Raw genomic sequence first — 18,695 nt, forward strand, 5'->3', positions numbered from 1 at the left:
CGGAGGTCAGGATTAAGCAGACCCCCAGGTCTTCCAGTGGCTCCAGGGGGATGAACACGTCCCCCACCGCCAGGCCCGTCTCTATCGCCTCCTGGGCGGCGGCCTCTGATGCCAGGAAGACGACCACCACCCTCGCCAACACCTGCTCGTAGGTCTCCATGTGGGGCAAGGCGGGCACCAGGAGGCAACGGACGACGTGCTTCCTGGTCAAAGTGGGAAAGGGGCCCCAGCCGCTGTGGATGGTAGCGGAAGCGGTAGTCGGAGGAGTGGTGGCAAGCGGAGTGGCCGCCGCCATCTGGGCGTAGGCCCTGGGGGCCGGGGGAGGGATGCCTGCAGAGCTGGTGGAGGGAACAGCAGGGTGGGGTGCCGCAGCCAGTAGTGGGGCCACAGCAGCGGGGGCAGTCTCCGCCATGGAGGGCCTAGCCTTTCTAGCGGGGCCCTTACCTTTCTTCCCAGCCCACCCCTTTCCACTGGCTGGGGGGGCTCCCCCCCAAACCGGAAGGGGTGAGGGAGATGGCAGCAGCGGAGGTCTCCCCAATACTTGCCACCGCCAGTACCCCAGCAGGGGCAGTGGTAGGTGGATCGGCAGTGGTGGCCGAGGTAGAGGCTTGGGCAGTGGACACGGGGGGAGGTGGAGGAGGGGCGGTGTTATGGCGAGGGGTCTCCCCTGCCGCGTCCCCTGCTATTACGAGAGCGGGGAGGGGGACAAACAGCGAGGGGAGGGGAAGGAGAGGAGGCGACCACCCCTCCCCGCTAGGCTGCAGGCAGGGGAGGAGGGTGCCAGAAAGGGAAGGCTAAAGGGGCGTGGGGAGCAACCAAGGACTTAGGGGTGGGAGCGTTTCAGGGCACCAATGCAGAGGAGAGTTCCAGTTCCTCTAGTTGCACTAGAGTATCAGGGGGAACAACGGCAAAGGGGGGTGCAGTGAACAAGGGGAAACTCAAATGGGGGAAGGGCACAAGCGCATGGAGGAGGCGTAGGCGCACGAGGAGAGGGACCAATCAGGGCTGGGAGATCACGGGGGGGGGGGAGAAGGGCGAGCTGGGAATGGGGTAGAGGGACCACAGGGATAGTTGCAGGGTTGGGGTAGGACACTCAGGGCTGCAGAGGGAAATAGGTGGGGCGGACAAATGTGGCAAAGGAAAGGGGTCAGTCCAGGTGGAGGTGGTGCACCCACAGCCACTTGTGCAAAAGTCAATGCTTGGCTGCTGCTGCAGGCCCAAATGATGGAAGCGGGCGTGGTGAGCCAGGCGAGCAGCTCAGTCCCAGAGGCAGGAGTCCAAAGCAGAAGAAGAAACAGCCAGCAGGTGTGGTGGAGGGGGCAACAATGGTGGTGGGGGTGAAAGGGAACACAGATGCACCGGGGGCAGGCTCCACGCCACACCCCCGATGTCCCACCAGACACAGTCCAAACCCCCACCACAAGAGCACAGTTCGAAAAATACTCAGTCCAGGAATGCCCCCCCTACAGTGGTCTTCACACAGTCTCCCAGCAGCAGGTGGTCCTTATCTACTCCTCCTCCTTCTCCTCAGGGCTCCAACAGCTCCCTAGCAGCAGCCACAGCAGCCCCAGGTGGTGATGGTGGTCTGGTGTCCAGGCAGGAGGGACCCCGCTCAGATGGTGTCCTCAGCAACAGGAGCCGGGGTCCCTCACTCCCCCCGCCTCTCTGGGAAGCGGGCCAGCAGCCCCTCCCCCCCAAGTGGCTGTAGGTGGAGTAACAGCAGTAACTGAGGCGGGGGGAAACCACTAGCCAGCCAGGAAACAGACAGCAGAGAGAGGGGTGGGTGGTGGTGTCTAGCCCACCCAGGGGAGCAGCAGGAGCAGGAGCAGCAGCAGCAGCAGCAGCGAGGGCCCAGTGCCCAGCAGGAACAGCAGCAGCAGCAGCCGCTGCCGCCGCCGCCGCCCTCTCCCTCCTTCCTCTACAGCAGAGCGGTCGAAGGGAGAGCCTCTACTGGCCCCAGGAGAAGCAGGCTTCTGCTCCCTGAGGGACCAGAGCAGGGGCTGCACTAGAGTAATCAAGAACCTGCTAGAACCAATTATGGCAGACAGGCTGATTAGAACACCTGCAGCCAATCAAGGCAGGCTTATCAGGGCACCTGGGTTTAAAAATGAGCTCACTCCAGTCAGGTGAGGGAGAGCAAGAGGAGAGGAAGCACGTGTGAACAGCTGGGAGCAAGAGGGCAAGGAGCTGAAAATGAGAGGGTGTGCTGCTGGAGGACTAAGGAGTACAAGCGTTATCAGACACCAGGAAGTAGATCCTGTGGCGAGGATAAAAGAAAAAGGTGTTTGGAGGAGGCCATGGGGAAGTAGCCCAGGGAGTTGTAGCTGGCATGCAGCTGTTACAGGAGATACTATAGACAGCTGCAATCCACAGGGCCCTGGGCTGGAACCTGGAGTAGAGGGCGGGCCCGGGTTCCCCCCAAACCTCCCAACTCCTGATCAGACACAGGAGGAGTTGACCCAGACTGTGGGGAAGATCACTGAGGTGAGCAAATCTGCCAATAAGCGCAGGACCCACCAGGTAGAGGAGGAACTTTGTTACAACGATCAAAGCCACAAAGTTGGATCCAGATTAGAACGTCCTCAAAACTTGGGAACATGGAGGGAGTTAGAACCTATGTATTTGGCTTGATTGTTTTCCTTCATAGTTTTAATAGCACCCATAAAATGAAACTTAGACTACTGTCCTGCCCTTCCTCTAACTGGTGGACATAAAAGGTAGAAGACAGTTAAGGAGCAACAAGATCTATTAGTTTGCAAGTGGGCACGAATAGAGAATAATGCTATTAAACTGATTATTTGTATTACAGTAGCACCTGGGAGTCCCGGCTGAGATCAGGGTCCTATTGTATTAGGCATTGCATATATACAGAGCGCTTCATTTACAGAAAGACAGCAAAAATGGGAAAGCACATTAGTAACCAATAGGGTGACCAGATGTCCCGATTTTTGGGTCTCTTATATAGGGTCCTATTACCCCCTTACCCCGTCCTGATTTTTCACATTTGCTGTCTGGTCGCCCTAGTAACCAATTACAAAAATTTGGCGAGACAGACAAATGGATTTGGACTAGGAATTGTGATGCAGCTACATAGAGACAAGTGCATGGCACATGCACGTGCGCACACACAGCCGCAGGCTAGAGAAGAATTATTTCTTTCCACATGCAAAGTACAATTGTAAAGAGGCTGAATTCACTCTATGAAGTTTTATATTTAAAGAGCCACTAATAGAGAGAAACTATCTGAAGTTAATGCAAACGAGGATTAGGAATATATGATCAGAGATGCTATTAAATTTGCATATAGTTGAGAAAGGATAATCTATTGTATAGCAGACATTCACTAGGACAATGGTCTAAAGAGTTCTGGCTATATAATGAATAAAAATGAAATGGGTAATGCTGTGTTATTATAAAAATTCAAGTTTTTAGGCAAAACAGAACACATTAACAGATGTCAGAAAGACCTATATCAGAGAACCAGTCACAGGAGGCATGCAAAAGTGAGGATTCCACAACATTTAGAGTTTTCCCCCCTACTTATTTTTTTTCCTTAAGATGTTCAGTCATTATTGTCATAAACAAGCATATTGGAAAGTTACAGCTTAAAAATTAGAAATTTAAGTTAAAGTTACACAGAATTAAGATGAGGCAGAAGTTAGACTGAATGATTACCTGATCTATTATGTTGACAAGTTACAATTGCTGGAAGGAAAGCCTAACCACGAGTTCTGTACTGGCTCTCAATATCTCCAGCTTCAAATTAAGTTTGGAAAGTAGCAATTGACAAGTGTAGTCCTTTGTTTTCATGAAACACTGAACAATTAAAACCATTTTAAAAAAGGTATTTTTAAGTTTTCAATGACCTATCCCGAAATTTCTTCAGAGTAAACACAGTCTTATGAGAATTCCATTTGCTTACCTCATTGCCATGAATCATTAGATGATGTGTTGTAACTAAGGCTTTGAACACCACCACCCAGCTACTATTCGTTGCTCGCTCAAAGAGAGTATCAGCCATTTGAGGAATATTAACGTTGGTCTCATTGGTTGCCTGGATCAAATCTATTAAAAAAAGAAAAAACTGTTACAGTAAGTACAGAAAAGACAAACAGCATCTGGTAGACTAGGAGTTTCAATGAGACTAATAAATGACAGGTAACACAGAAGAGTCCAAAGACATTTACCATAGTATCTATCCTCAAGGCTATGGGAGTGTTCTGGCCACCTCAACACAATGTTTATTCATAAAAGGGTGATCAAAGAAGTTATACCAATTCAATTCGAAATTATCAAAAGCTACTTTGGATTTAAAGACACACATTTTTGTCTTATGTGAAGTAGGGGAGAGGATAAGACCAACTATTGGTGGTTATCTAGTAAAGCAGGCTCTAAGGATAAGTCTGCACTGCAAGTAACCTGTAGCTGGTCCATGCCAGCTGACTCGCAAAGCTCAGGCTAAGAGGCTGTTTAATTGCATTGCAGGTGTTCAGGCTCAGGCTGGTAGGAAAGTGACAGAGCCCAAGGTCCCACCTGAGCCTGAATGTCTATACCACAATTACCCAGAGTCCTGTGAGCCTGGGTCAGCTAGCACAGGCCAGTCATGAGTATTTAACTGCAGTGTAGCCCAATCCTAAGAGGCATGCCAGCATGCCTTTGCAGATCTCACCAGAATACCAAGGGTGTATCCGCCAGGACAATATTTTAAAGGTCATGTTATCTGTAATAGACTTCTGGGTGCAAACCCAATAATGCCATGTCACCTGAGAATCATAAGTGACCTCATGGACTCTGCTCACGTAGGCCAAAGAAAGCTTGATATCTGTTATTGAAGAATTCAACTTTTATTTTCAGAGGAGTTTCTAGTTCTTGTTGTAAAGCTATCCTTCAAAATGTTAACTGCTGCAGTGACATCGTCCAGTGTCTCCATAGCTTTTGGCAGCAAAAAAAGAGTGATAAGGATATTGATTTTATGTAAGCCATTTTCATAACTTATGAAAGCTTTGACCGGCAGATGCATACATTGAATTAATTATGGGTGCAAACCAAACCCTCAAAACCCAGAGGCTTTGGGGTGGAGTAGGGAGTAGAAGATTTAGAAATATCTAGTTCTGGGGAAGAGAAGAAGGAAAAACACACTATGGTTGTGGGATTCTATATCAGATACCCTAAAAGCCAGAAACCCAGATATCCAAGTTAGAGCCTGGTGCAAGGAGAGCATGTACAAAGAATTCAAGCACTCTTCCCAGCCACAAGAGAGATTGAAGATGTTTATTTTCCACTACCGCATTACTAGTAAACCCAGTCCTCCCCAATCCATCTGTTTCATTAAAGCAGATGATATCTGGCAATGTTTTGAATTCTTAAAATGAAAAATTACAAAAATTCAACCAACCAGTCTCAGAAATAGGTTTGGCACTAGAGCCCTAATAAGAACGCAAATGGGGCAAAGTCAATTCTAAAATACCCTCAGTCAGTAGAACCTTGCCTTGGATGCAGCTGATGGCTACAACCGCAGTCTTTGGCTGACTGGGTCAGTAGATCAAAAAAAACTAAAAAACTTTCAAACACCAGAAGGTGGTCAAGGAAAGAGTACTGAAGCAACATGATCAAAAATTCAGTTGTCAGTAATTTTGAATTTGGAAGCAACACTTGTGCCCATGCAGAGGTCCACTGACATGAGTCAAAAGCCACACAGCACTTAAAGAGTTCAAACATGCAGATCTTAATGGACCTAAGTTTAATCATAACTAGTGAGAGCAGAAGGGCTGATAGAGCGGAATACAAGAGTTGACAGATCATGATTACTTATGTTTATCATGTACACACAAAACTAGAACTAGAAACATTAAAAAGAGATTTTTGATTTATTACTCTAGATAGCAACACACGACTGTTTAGAAAACAGATATGTAAGGCTCTCTTCGAGATGCATCCAGCATTCTAAATGTGAACTGTTCTAACTGTGAGCCCAGCACTTTTTGACCCATAGTTTAGGACCCTGCTACCCTCTACAGAAGAATCAGCTTACAGCAGAAGTGAAGACATACTCCCATCTTCTCTCAGAACTGTGTCAGTGTGGGTGATAAGAGCTGTACCTGCTCTGTACCTCAAGGTCAGACACAATATCCTGCAGCTATTCCTCACCCACAATTTGCAAGGAGCACCAATACATTGCGTCAATGATTGGAGTAGTTCAGTCTTCATACCCATTAAATCCCAACTATGTTTGATTAGCTGACATGGCTATTTAGGTCACATCACACAGTTTATTTCTAAAGCGATACATACTGAAGGTCATTAGTACTGTGTTAAAAGAACAACATTCCAAAATTTAGACTGCTATTGAATCTAGTTCTGCATGTCACACAGTTTTGTAACTTACAGAAGTGTTCTGCCAGAAGAGAGACATTTGAGGAGTTAGCACAACCACTAAAAAGCACATTTACATGTTCATAAATATGTATACTACTGTACTTGATGCAATACAGGCAGTGCTTAATTGTAATGAAAGGTGCTGGGTCTCAAGCAAATTTTTTACATTCATAACAGATGTGGCAAGCCTAGAGGTGCCAGGGCTTAAATCCGGCACAAATTAAGCACTGACTATAGGAAGTGAGACTTCTGAAAGTCAGTGCAATACATAATGGGCAATTTCCCAGTGATTCAAGTGCAAATGTGGGCCCTGGGTTATATCAGCCTTCCCTGGTTGATACTGGAAGTATGAAATCAAGGATGTTTGAACCTAAATTTAAATGTCAGCATGTTACCCTAAATTTAAATGGATTTGTTAAAGGAAATCTAGGACCCAAATTCAGAGGAGGGTTTACCATCTAAGGCCATGTCTACATCTAAAATTTTGCAGCGCTGGTTGTTACAGCTGTATTAGTACAGCTGTATAGGGCCAGCGCTGCAGAGTGGCCACACTTACAGCAACCAGCGCTGCAAGTGGTGTTAGATGTGGCCACACTGCAGCGCTGTTGGGCGGCTTCAAGGGGGGTTCGGGGAACGCGAGAGCAAACCGGGAAAGGAGACCAGCTTCGCCACGGTTTGCTCTCGCGTTCCCCGAACCACCCTGCAAACCGCAGGGAAGGAGACCTGCTTGCTCGGGGGTTCGGGGAACGAGACAGCAAACCAGGAAAGGAGACCAGCTTCGCCGCGGTTTGCTCTCGCATTCCCCGAACCACCCAGCAAACCTCAGGGAAGGAGACCTGCTTGCTCGGGGTTCGGGGAACGCGAGAGCAAGCTGGGGAAGGAGACCAGTTTGATTACCAGAGGCTTCCTCGGTGATGCTGGGATACCTGCTTATTCCACGGTGGTTAAGAAAAGCGCTGGTAAGTGTCTATACTTGATTACCAGCGCTGGATCCTCTACACCCGAGACAAAACGGGAGTACGGTCAGCGCTGCAAACAGGGAGTTGCAGCGCTGGTGATGCCCTGCAGATGTGTACACCTCCTAAGTTGCAGCGCTGTAACTCCCTCACCAGCGCTGCAACTTTCTGATGTAGACAAGCCCTAAGAAACACAATACACAAGAGTCATCTGGAAGATGGTATCCAAAGCAAATGGAACTACCAAAAAAATTGCCTATAAATATGGTGATGAATAATGTGCTCATATAAGTCACTAGGAGAAGGAAACTGAAATAACCTATAGCTCAGCCATTACCAGAACATGTGTCGTGTTTACAACTGTTTCACCTCCAAAGGAAGTGTCATGGTATTATCCCCCACTCTGAACCTTAGCGTCCAAAAGATGGGGTACCAGCATGAATTCCTCTAAGCTCAGTTACCAACTTAGTACTTGTAGCGCTGCCACCAACCAGGAATTCCAGTGCCTGGTACACTCTGGTCTCCCCAAAACCTTGCCCGGGGACCCCCAAGACCCAGACCCTCTGGATCTTAACACAAGGACAGTAAACCCTTTCCCTCACCGTTGCCTCTCTCAGACTTCCCCTCCCTGGGTTACCGTGGAAGATACTGTGATTCAAACTCCTTGAATCTTGAAACAGAGAGGAAAATTCACCTTCCTCCCTCCTTCTCTTTCCCCCTCCCAGACTCTCCCTGAGAGAGAAAGTAATCCTAACACAGAAAGAAAATTAAACCTCTCTCCCCCTTCCCTCCTTTCTCCCCACCAATTCCCTGGTGGGTCCAGACCCAGTCCCCTGGGGGTCTCACCAGAATAAAAAAAAAAAAAAACAAACAATCAGGTTCTTAAACAAGAAAAGCTTTTAATTAAAGAGGGAAAAACAGTAAAAATATCATCTTTGTAAATTTAAGATGGAATATGTTACAGGGTCTTTCAGCTATAGACACTGGGAATACCCTCCCAGCCTAAGTATACAAGTCCAAAGTAAAATCCTTTTAGCAAAATACAAATTTGAACTCCTTCCAGCCAAATACACATTTGCAAATAAAGAAAACAAACATAAGCCTAAATCGCCTTATCTACCTAGTACTCACTTTTCTGGACATATAAGAGACTGTATCAAAGAGATTGGAGAGAAACCTGGTTGCACATCTGTTCTCTCTGGGTTCTGAGAGAGACCAACCACCAAAAACTAACAGCACACACAAAAACTTTCCTCCCTCAAGAGTGGAAAGTATCCTATCCCCTGACTGGTCCTCTGGTCAGGTGACAGCCAGGCTCACTGATCTTGTTAACCCTTTACAGTCAAGAGAGACATGAAGTACTTCTGTTCTATTAACTCTTACTTATCTGTTTATGACAGGAAATGAACTGGGAAGCGTGGAACTAGATGTATGTGGTGTGATAAATACATCTATCCTGCTGCTCTTGCCCGAAGAGCATCTTTAAAGTACAGGTTTAAAAGATGTTTTAAGGGGATAATAATTATTTAAATCACTTTTCTAAATGTACAGTATATTAAAATGTGGTGTTTTAGTATCACCTCTTTAATTGATCTTTGCTAAAAGTGGTGCTGCTAAAGGGCAAAATACACAGTAGTAATTACATAATACTGGTGCATCAGTGATACAACTCAATTAGCCTCAGGAAAACCTCCACAAAGATATTGCCATTTCACCCACTCCTACACATCACAACAAGGCAGCATTTTATGCTCTCATAAAGCTCTAATACTTTCCACTTGATGAATTTTTGCTGTTCAATCAGGTTGACATTTGTCTATTCACAACACTATGCTAATGCATTACAGGTGGAGTTTATTCACTAAGTGAAAGCCCTAAAAGCAAAAAAGTCTGGAGCAGCTTAATTACACCCTACCAAAATCAGCTAATTTTTCTATCAGCCTAAAACACTGACCATCCTAAAGTATAGCAAGCAAACACTTGTTAGCCAGTGCCACAAACAAGGTCTGCAACTCAGAACAAGCCCCACTGCAGCAGTGAAATTGAAAAGCATGAGGAATGGAAGAAAAATAGGAAAATCGTGACCTGATCCATCCCCTTCATCCCCACAAATCATGAAGCAAGGCATTGGGAATCAGTGCAACAGATAGCAGCAGGATGGAGGGCAGAGAAAGCATGTAAAATATGGACATCATGTAAGTTTGTAAACACCTAGAAATAAAAGCCTACACAAGTAACCCAGAGAATAATAAAACTATTTTTATTTAAGACACCAAAGGGAAAAAGCTAAAGGCAATTGTTTTTGCTGGTCAGATTTTCCAGTTCCTGTGTTTACTCCTCAGTATGTACATTTTAATCTGAAATGCCCTTCAGGTGAGGGGAATGAAAGGCAGAAGCATTCAACTGACTCAGCAGCACTCTACAGTTTGTCCTACATGACACCTTTCACCTGTTGAAAGGGCAAAGCCAAGTAGAGTAATAATGCTAAGTTTTTAATTGAATTCATGAAGTCTCAGTGGTTTAATACAGGCATGCATATAAATAAGAAAATAAGCCTTGTACTACTTCAGGTCCCTTTCTTGTCCAAGAAGGCAGGTAAGCTGTTAAAGCGCCAACACTAGAGAAAATGTTATGACTCATCAAGAACCAATACAGATGGGACAAAAAAGAAGCTTGCCATTTGGGAGCAGTTGAAGAATATGATCAAGGCAGAAGGACAGCCTTATTGGGGCCTGGAAGTATCTACATGGGGAAGAGATTTCTGATATACAAACCCTCTAGTGCACAAAAGGAACAAGATCAATGACTGGAAACTTGAAGATGGATAAATTCAAACCAGAAATAGGGTGAAAATTAAGAAAGTCAGGATAATTAGTTATAGCTTACCTAGGATGTGGCAGTGCTCCATCACATGAAATCTTAATATAAAGAATAGATAATTTTTTAAGACTATATGGTCTAGCTCAACCAGAAGTTATGGGCTTGATACTGAAGTTACTAAGAGAAGTTCTATTGCATGCTTCACGTGCGCCAGACTAGAAAGGGGTCGGCAACCTTACCAAAGTGGTGTGCCGAGTCTTCATTTATTCACTCTAATTTAAGGTTTCGGGTGCCAGTAATACATTTTAAGTGTTTTTAGAAGGTCTCTTTCTACAAGTCTATCATGTTACACTAAACTATTGTTATATGTAAGGTAAATAAGGTTTTTAAAATGTTTAAGCAGCTTCATTTAAAATTAAAATGCAGAGCCCCCCGGACTGGTGGCCAGGATCCAGGCAGGGGGAGTGCCACTGAAAATCAGCTCGCATGCTGCCTTCAGCACACGTGCCATAGGTTGCCTACCCCTGCACTAGATGATCATAACAGTCCTTCCTAGCCTTCAAGACTACAAAAGAAGTATAGCTGGAAGGATTTTTAAAGTGAAACCTACAATGCAAAGTGAAAAAGATGTCAGAATGGATAGGTATGCTTTACCTTCTAGAGAGAAACTGAGTTGCTGTATTTCTGTCATGTTATTGTTCAGATGATTTTGACTCTGAGCTACAAGATGAAGTTACAATATTCAAGATCAGACATGACATTTTCAGCAAAGGCACAGTCAATATCTGCAGAACATAGACTACCATTTCACATGAATTAACTACGTGGTACATCTTATAGCACTAAACAGTTTCAATCTTGTGTTAACTGTGCTCTCCCTCCAGCTTCTATACCATTTTTTTTTAAACTAACAGGAATTGTCTCTCCCCATTTGCCAGTTTTCAGCTCCATTATGACTAAACATCTTATTCACCAGAGAATTACCATATTTCTATTTCCATTCTTGCCAACATGTTTATACTTGGCACAGCCCTTATCCCTTGCATGGCAACTAGATGCTCTAACTCACAACTACATTACAAAACAACAACTTTTTTTTTTTTTTGAGTGATTTGTTCCAGGTGTGTGGCTTGATCCACTGCTTGCCGATATCCCTTAACAAGGAGGCAGTGCTGACCTATTTTGGTTGGGCTTAAAAGCTAGTGACTAGTGAACACTGAAGCAGCGAACAGCTAGCAACCAGCAATGGAGTTTCTGTGCAAAATATTTCTCTCCTGGTGTAGGGACTAGGAAGAAAAGATGATAGCTATTGAGGCAGCACTAGATATGACCTAAGGAAGAGAGGAGACAAAGAAGATGATTGAATGCAGAAGCTAATGGGATGTACATCATCCTTCAGTGATATCCGATGGAAGCTACTTCATGCATGTACTACAGGAGGTCAAATCAGATATTATAGGGATTAGACAGATGGTGTAATAGCACTCATGACTGGAATACAGATATTCAAGAGTATGTGCTGTACAGGAAAAATAGAAAAAAGTAAGGTGTTTGAGTTGTGTTGTGTTGTACATCAATGGTGCAGTAAACTATAAAGAAATAAGTGCCTGTTCCATTCACAAAGTCTGTGTCAAAAATTACTTTGGGGAAGGATTGTAAGAGAAATTATATAGGGACAGTGTTAGGGATCTGCTATAGATTCCCCAGGGTCAGAAACAGATATGGACAGATCTCTAATACTAGAGAGAACCACTACTAGGATTTGTGAGATAATGGGAGACTAAATGCTATTAACATTTGTAGAGCCCAGTTATTCCTGGATGTGATAGACAGTTTTCTTCACCAAATAGTCTCTGAACCAAGAAGGAATGCCATTTTAGACTTGGTTTTTATAAGTAGGTGAGGACATCAGAAGTCCTGGTCATAGGAAATACCCTTGGATTGCATGACCATAAATTGGTTGAGTTAAATTAAAACAGAAGGTTAATCAAAACCAGGCTGTTAACTAAGGTGTTTGTTTTTTTTAAATTAGAAAAAAAAGCGGCTGACTAAGGGAAATTAAGTGAATTCATTTAGTCAAACTGGAGGTTTGGGATTTCTTTAAAATCAACTATGCAATTATCTACAATTCTGATCCTAAACAAAGCAGGGGAGGGGGGAGGAGAGGGGAAATGTATAGGGAAAAGGCTTCAGTACCAGTTGGATGAATAACTATTCCTAACCTTTTGAGGTGAACAGAGATCCTACAGGGAATTGAAAAAGGGATTGCTCAAAGAAAGCTACAACTTGGAGGTTAGGAAATGTAGAAATAAGAATCAGAATTGCTAAAAAGTCTGACTTTTGCTCTTGCCAAAGAAATTAAAATAAGAGGTTTTCAAATTTTATGAAGAGAGAGAAAGATTGGATCACTCTGCAGTGTGGACAGGAGGGAGATTCAAGGTAATTTTGGGCCATAACTAGATTAAGTTAATTCTTAGCCCTTTTTTTTTTTTTGCGGGGGGGGGGGGCTAGGAGAAGGATGATAATATGGAACACGGGCATGAAAGCAGAGAAGAGCTACTAGAATGCTTAAGGGAATTGAGAGCTTATCTTATCTTATGTGAGGAGGACAGATGAATTTTGCTTGTTAATGTCACAAAAAGAAGGCTGAGAAGGGATAGGATTACCTCCTTGATGTACAGAGAGCAACCATCACAGAGTGAAGAGCTAAGAAAAGCTCAAGGACAATGTTGCACTAGAACAGGTAGAGTATAAACATGCTATGACCAAATCAGAAGTTTAGGAGAGATGTAATGGAACAGCCACCCAACAGAAGTTGAGGGGGCAAACAAACTTTTAGTTTTAAGAGGTAGACAAGTTTTGAGTTGTACGACAAGGTTGCTTATGATGGTGGGATCCCTTTTGGTTTATGTTTTATGCTCCTAAAGTTTATGTTTCAGGACTTCAGCTGGACACCTGCAGGTGTCAGGAAAGGATTCTCCCAACCCGCCACCCTCGATTCCTTCTGCATCCCACCAATGTATTCTCAGGGGTTTTGGTCTCCTTCCTCTGAAACATCCAAGAGGTTCTCTGTATTAATGCCTCTATATGTAGCCTGGAATATTATACAGAAGTTCTGGGTAACCTTGAAGACTGGAGTGACAGAAACTGGATTAAATTCTATAATATAGAATGGAAAATCATCCACTTAGAAATTCTTATTATTAGATCCTGTTATAAAGTGTGGGGGTGGGAAGGGGATCATCAGTTGCAAGTGACAGAAGAGGAGACAGGCTGGGTGTGTGAACTGATCATAGGATGACTGAACCACTAATGTAATATAGCTGTGAAAAAGGCAAATATTAGAGGCCAAATCAGTCAAGGCATTTCCAGTACAGAGAAGTACTAATGCCACTGTACAAGGCACTGGTAAGATTTCATTTGGAATACTGTGTATAGGTGACCATAACTATGTTCAAGAAAGATCAATTCAAACATACTCAGGATCTAGCTGATCACCATATGCAGGGCCAGGAAGGAATTTTCCCCCCAGATCAGATTGGCAGTGACCCGGGGTATTTTTCCCCCTTCCTCTGCAGCATAGAGTGGGGTTGTTTGCCAGGATTATCTGGCTCTTGTCAACTCTCTGCCATTGCCGGGACTTGGGGCACTGGGGCACCTTGATCCCGCCTATTCTCTGCCTGGGGCACAGAAGTCTAGTCTCCTGTAGGCTGTTATACTTGGTTTAATTTTGGCTATTGCATTTAGTGTGAAGATGCTGGGTGATGTTGGTTACCCACATGTCATAAACAGATAGCTAAGGGTTAATGTCTCTTTCACCTGAAACACCTGACCAGAGAACCAATCAGGAAACTGGATTTTTTCAACTTTGGGTGGAGGGAATTGTGTCTCTGAGTCTTTTGTCTGCCTGCCTGCTTCTCTGAGCTTTGGAGAAGTACTTTCTATTTTCTAGTCTTCTGTTTCTAAGTGTAAGGACAAAGAGATCAGATAGTAAGTTCTATGGTTTCTTTTCTTTGGTATTTGCATGAATATAAGTGCTGGAGTGCTTTGATTTGTATTCCTTTGAATAAGGCTGTTTATTCAATATTCTTTTAAGAAATTGCCCTGTATTGTGTTATCTAAATACAGAGAGACTATTTGTATTTTTTCTTTCTTTTAAGACCTGTTGGAGTTTTTCTTTACTTCAGGGAAATTGAGTCTGTACTCACCAAGGAATTGGTGGGAGGAAGAAATCAAGGGGAGAGCTGTGTGTTGGATTGCTAGCCTGATTTTGCATTTCCTCTGGGTGAAGAGGAAAGGGCTTTTGTTCCAGGATTGGGAACGGAGAGGGGGAATCACTCTGCGTAGTTTCACAGAGCTTGTGTCTGTGTATCTCTCCAGGAGCACCTGGAGGGGGGAAGGGAATCAGGATTATTTCCCTTTGTTGTGAGACTCAAGGGATTTGGGTCTTGGGGTCCCCAGGGAAGGTTTTTCAGGGGGACCAGAGTGCCCCAAAACACTCTAATTTTTTGGGTGGTGGCAGCAGGTACCAGGTCCAAGCGGGTAACTAAGCTTGGAGGTTTTCATGCTAACCCCCATATTTTGGACGCTAAGGTCCAAATCTGGGAATAAGGTTATGATACCACAGTATATAGATGGTCAGGTTAGATGGTCTAGTGATCCCTTCTAGCCTTAAACTGAGTAATTCAAGCTTGCATACCAGCATGAGTGCAGTCATTTGTAACAAAACATTGAACCTCTTCAGTTAAAATGAAATTTTTAAAAGCCACCAAGAACTCCACTTTCCTGTATTAGAGGCAGAATTGGCAGACATCTATACTTGAATATGCCTAACTTTCCATTTTAGGATCCTATTTTCTGTTGCTTCCCTGAGCCAAATGTCAACCATTCCAGCTGATTTTCTATGCCTGGTGTCCAATTTAGTCTGAGGTTTGGCTTTTTTTTTTTTTTGTTAAAAACATTTCCGCAAAACAATTCATCCGTTTCCTACAAGGTTTAGTAAAAAATTAGGGCTGTCAAGCGATTAAAAAAAAGTCAATCATGATTAATTGTGCAATTAATTGCACTGGTCAAAAATATTTGAATAAATTGTATTCTATTTGTTTTCTACATCTTCAAACATATTGATTTCTATTACACAGAATACGAAGTGCACAGTATTCACTTTATATTTATTACAAATATTTGCACTGTAAAAATGATAGTATTTTTCAGTTCAGCTAATACAAGTACTGTAGTGCACTCTTTATAATGAAAGTTTAACTTACAAATGTATAATTATGTACAAAAAACTACATTCAAAAATAAAACAATGTAAAAAAACTTTAGAACCTACAAGTCCACTCAGTCCTACTTCAGCCAAATCACTCAGACAAACAAGTTTGGTTACAATTTATAGGTGATAATGCTGCACCCGTCTTGTATACCATGTCACCTGAAAGTGAGAAAAAGGCATTTGCATGGCCCTGTTGTAGCTGGCATTGCAAGATATTTATGTGCCAGATGCACTAAAGATTCCTATGTCCCTTCATGCTTCAACCACCATTCCAGAAGACATGATACTTGTATGAGGAACTGAAAAATGCTATTTTTTTCCATCATTTACAGTGCAAATATTTGTAATCAAAAATATAAAGTGAATAGTGTACACTCTGTATTCTGTGTTGTAATAGAAATCAATATATTTGCAAATGTAGAAAAGATATCAAAATATTTAAATAAATGGTATTCTGTTGTTTAACAGTGCGATTTGTGATTAATTTTAAATTAAAATTTTTTTGAATTAATCACGTGAGTTAACTGGGATTAAAATAGACATCCCTAGTAAAAACAGATCTTACTTAATGCTGAAAAATTTACGTTTTGTTGAAAAGCTCTAGTTGAAAAGCTGTAGTGTGTCCATGTTCTAGACTACAGCCTTGAAAAAGTTGGCAAGGGGTCCCCTAAGGACCAAGAGGAAACTTTTGCTGCATGGTGAACATCCACTCAAGTTTGACCAAGTTAGAAGACTGGGGGGGGTCCTCCAAGGGTTGCATATGTTAGATATAGACTTGTTAAAGCTTCTCTGAAGAGTCCATCTTCACTGAGGATGCGGCAGCACAAGGATGCATGGGTTGAGCAGACCTTTCCCTGCAATTGCTCCTCTGGGCTGTCCGGGTTGCCAACCCTGCAGGATTGGCCTGGAGTCTCCAGGAATTAAAAGATTACTCTTTTAATTAAAAGATTACATCATGTGATGAAATCTCCAGGAACACAGACAACCAAAATTGGCAACCCTAGATGTTGTGGTGCCAGGCTCTAGAACTGAAAACAGCCAGACTTCTCTCCTGAAATCTCAATGCTCTTCCTAAAAACATATTTTGTTTATTTAATTTGACCAAATCCAACTTGTTATGCTTTGACTCATAATCACGTAAAATCTATCTTCATAGTTAATAAATCTGTTTATTCTACATGAAGCAATTTTGGTTTGAGATAACGAGCCTGGTACGTATCAATTTCTTTCTTACGTTGATGAACTTATAAGCATGAAGTGTCCAGCGGGCATAACTGGACATTGCAAGATGGAGGCTCCGAGGGATGTGTCTGAGACCGGAGATATCGGCTAGTGTCATTCGGTTGCACAATCCAAGGAGCAGCTCACATGCCAGATGCTGTGCCTGAACAGCCCAGGAGTGGGGGTTCTCACAGCAGAGCAGGGTAAGGCTGGCTCCCAGAGTCAAGGATTGGCATGACCTAGCAGATCATTGGTCTGGATAACATCAGAGGGGAACGTCACACTTTAATTTTAATTAGGGTGACCAAATGTCCCAATTTTATAGGGACAGTCCAAATTTTTGGGTCTCTCTCTTTATAGGTTTCTCTTACCCCTCCACCCCCTGTCCTGATTTTTCACACTTGCTGTCTGGTCACCCTAATCTTAATGGAAGAGCTTCTTCAAAACTTGTCATATAAATTCATTTTAAAAAGTCATGCATAGGTTACATTTAGCTAAGTTAAAAATAGTTTTATCAAAATGAATGGTCATGTCACATTAGGTTAAGTTATTTCTAAATGGTGTCATTGTGACAGAAGCTCAACCAAACACTCTTTCCTGGCTAATTTCCATGTTGCAATTCTATTAGTTTTAGTGAGTCAGATTGAAGGCAACTCTACACATAACCAAAATTGTTAAGAGACCACTTGTACGCAGATGGAAGATTAATTAACATTGGCAGGCAGTGATGGTTGGAGCCAGAAAGCTAGGTGGTCTGCAAAGGGCGGGGGGGGGGGGAAATCTGCAGTGGGGAAAGGCCAGCACCACAGATCCTTGTCTTGATACCCTGTGACAGTGCTGGAGGAATTTTTAAAAGCACTCCTGAACCAGCCTTCCCACCCACCGAAGAGCCTTCTTCTGCCCAGTCTCCCCCTCAAATCATATCTCTGGCCTGCCCTCCCGTCTCTGAAATACTTTCAGCTCATCGCCCTGGGCCCTCCCTACCACAGAACCCTCCCACTGTTCTCTCCTCCAATTCACCATGCCCAGTAATATCCCACCCCCAAAATGTCTGCCCAATCCCTACCCCACTCCCAATCAGGTTTCCAGAGATAAATGTTACTGTTTGGATTGTAGTAAGGAAATCAACTCCAGTTTCATACCCTGGAAGTTAGCTATCTATAGTAAAAGTGTTAAATGTGATCAGGCATCCTGCAAACTAAAGGAAAAATATCAATTGCAAAGTCAGTCCCCGATTCAGAAAGGTACAGTACAGTGGCTTTGGTAATCCAGAACAATCAATCATAGATCCAGGTGTGCAACTGTTCTGAGTCATCTCACTAGCCAAACATGTGAGTCAATGAAGCTAGACTCTAAAGTCAACTTTAAGCCTCAAGATTTTAACACTACATATGTTAAATCAAAGGAATACCATGGGATATCTGAGTTGGTTTAGTATGTGTTTGTGAAGCATGACAAGACAATTCCAAGACCAAAAACCACATCTATGTTAAGCTAGACTTCTTTATATTACTGATAGGTACTATCAACTGTAAGAAAAGTTACAGGAGTGTTCAGATTCCTTTAGTTTATCGGAACAGACATATTAAGGTATGAAATGCACACTTAGGCATCAAAAACAACCTTAACCCTGCCCTGCAGTAACACGAGCCTATAAACTTTGTTCTTTTCTGACTTAAAGTCTTATCCTGCAAACCTGTACTCATGCAATACTTTTTGCACACTTCACTGGAACTGAGAGCTCAGCACTCTGGGCCGGGGGAAACGGGATAATGTTAAGTGCCTAATTACAGATTTAGAGCTTAAGGCTAAAGATTTCTTTTAAAAAATAGGATCCTAAAGTTTTACACCAGACCAGGACCACCAGTTCAATTTGCTTCCAACTGCCCTGTCAAAAATGGGAACATTGATAATTGGTTTTCTACCAACACCTTTTAAACAAGCTAAGACCCCAAGAAATTACTTTATTTGGAAATTGAGACTCCCATGTACAATTTTAGCTTCTTGTTCCAAGTAAATCAGTCTGAAAAAAAAAAAAGTACGTTGTA

General features: G+C 43.3%; 1 protein-coding gene across 7 annotated transcripts in view; it reads right to left on the minus strand.

Moving 5' to 3' along the window:
* Positions 1-18,695, minus strand: part of SNAP91 (synaptosome associated protein 91) — a 173,576-nt gene that overhangs the window by 126,842 nt on the left and 28,039 nt on the right. For all 7 annotated transcript variants that reach the window (XM_030555842.1, XM_030555837.1, XM_030555838.1 and 4 more), the window contains exon 3: positions 3,923-4,065. In XM_030555842.1, coding sequence (XP_030411702.1) covers positions 3,923-4,065 — 143 coding nt within the window. The remainder of the gene's footprint in view (positions 1-3,922; positions 4,066-18,695) is intronic.

The sequence above is a fragment of the Gopherus evgoodei genome, chromosome 3 (genome assembly GCF_007399415.2).
Source record: "Gopherus evgoodei ecotype Sinaloan lineage chromosome 3, rGopEvg1_v1.p, whole genome shotgun sequence".
Taxonomy (NCBI): Eukaryota; Metazoa; Chordata; order Testudines; family Testudinidae; genus Gopherus; species Gopherus evgoodei.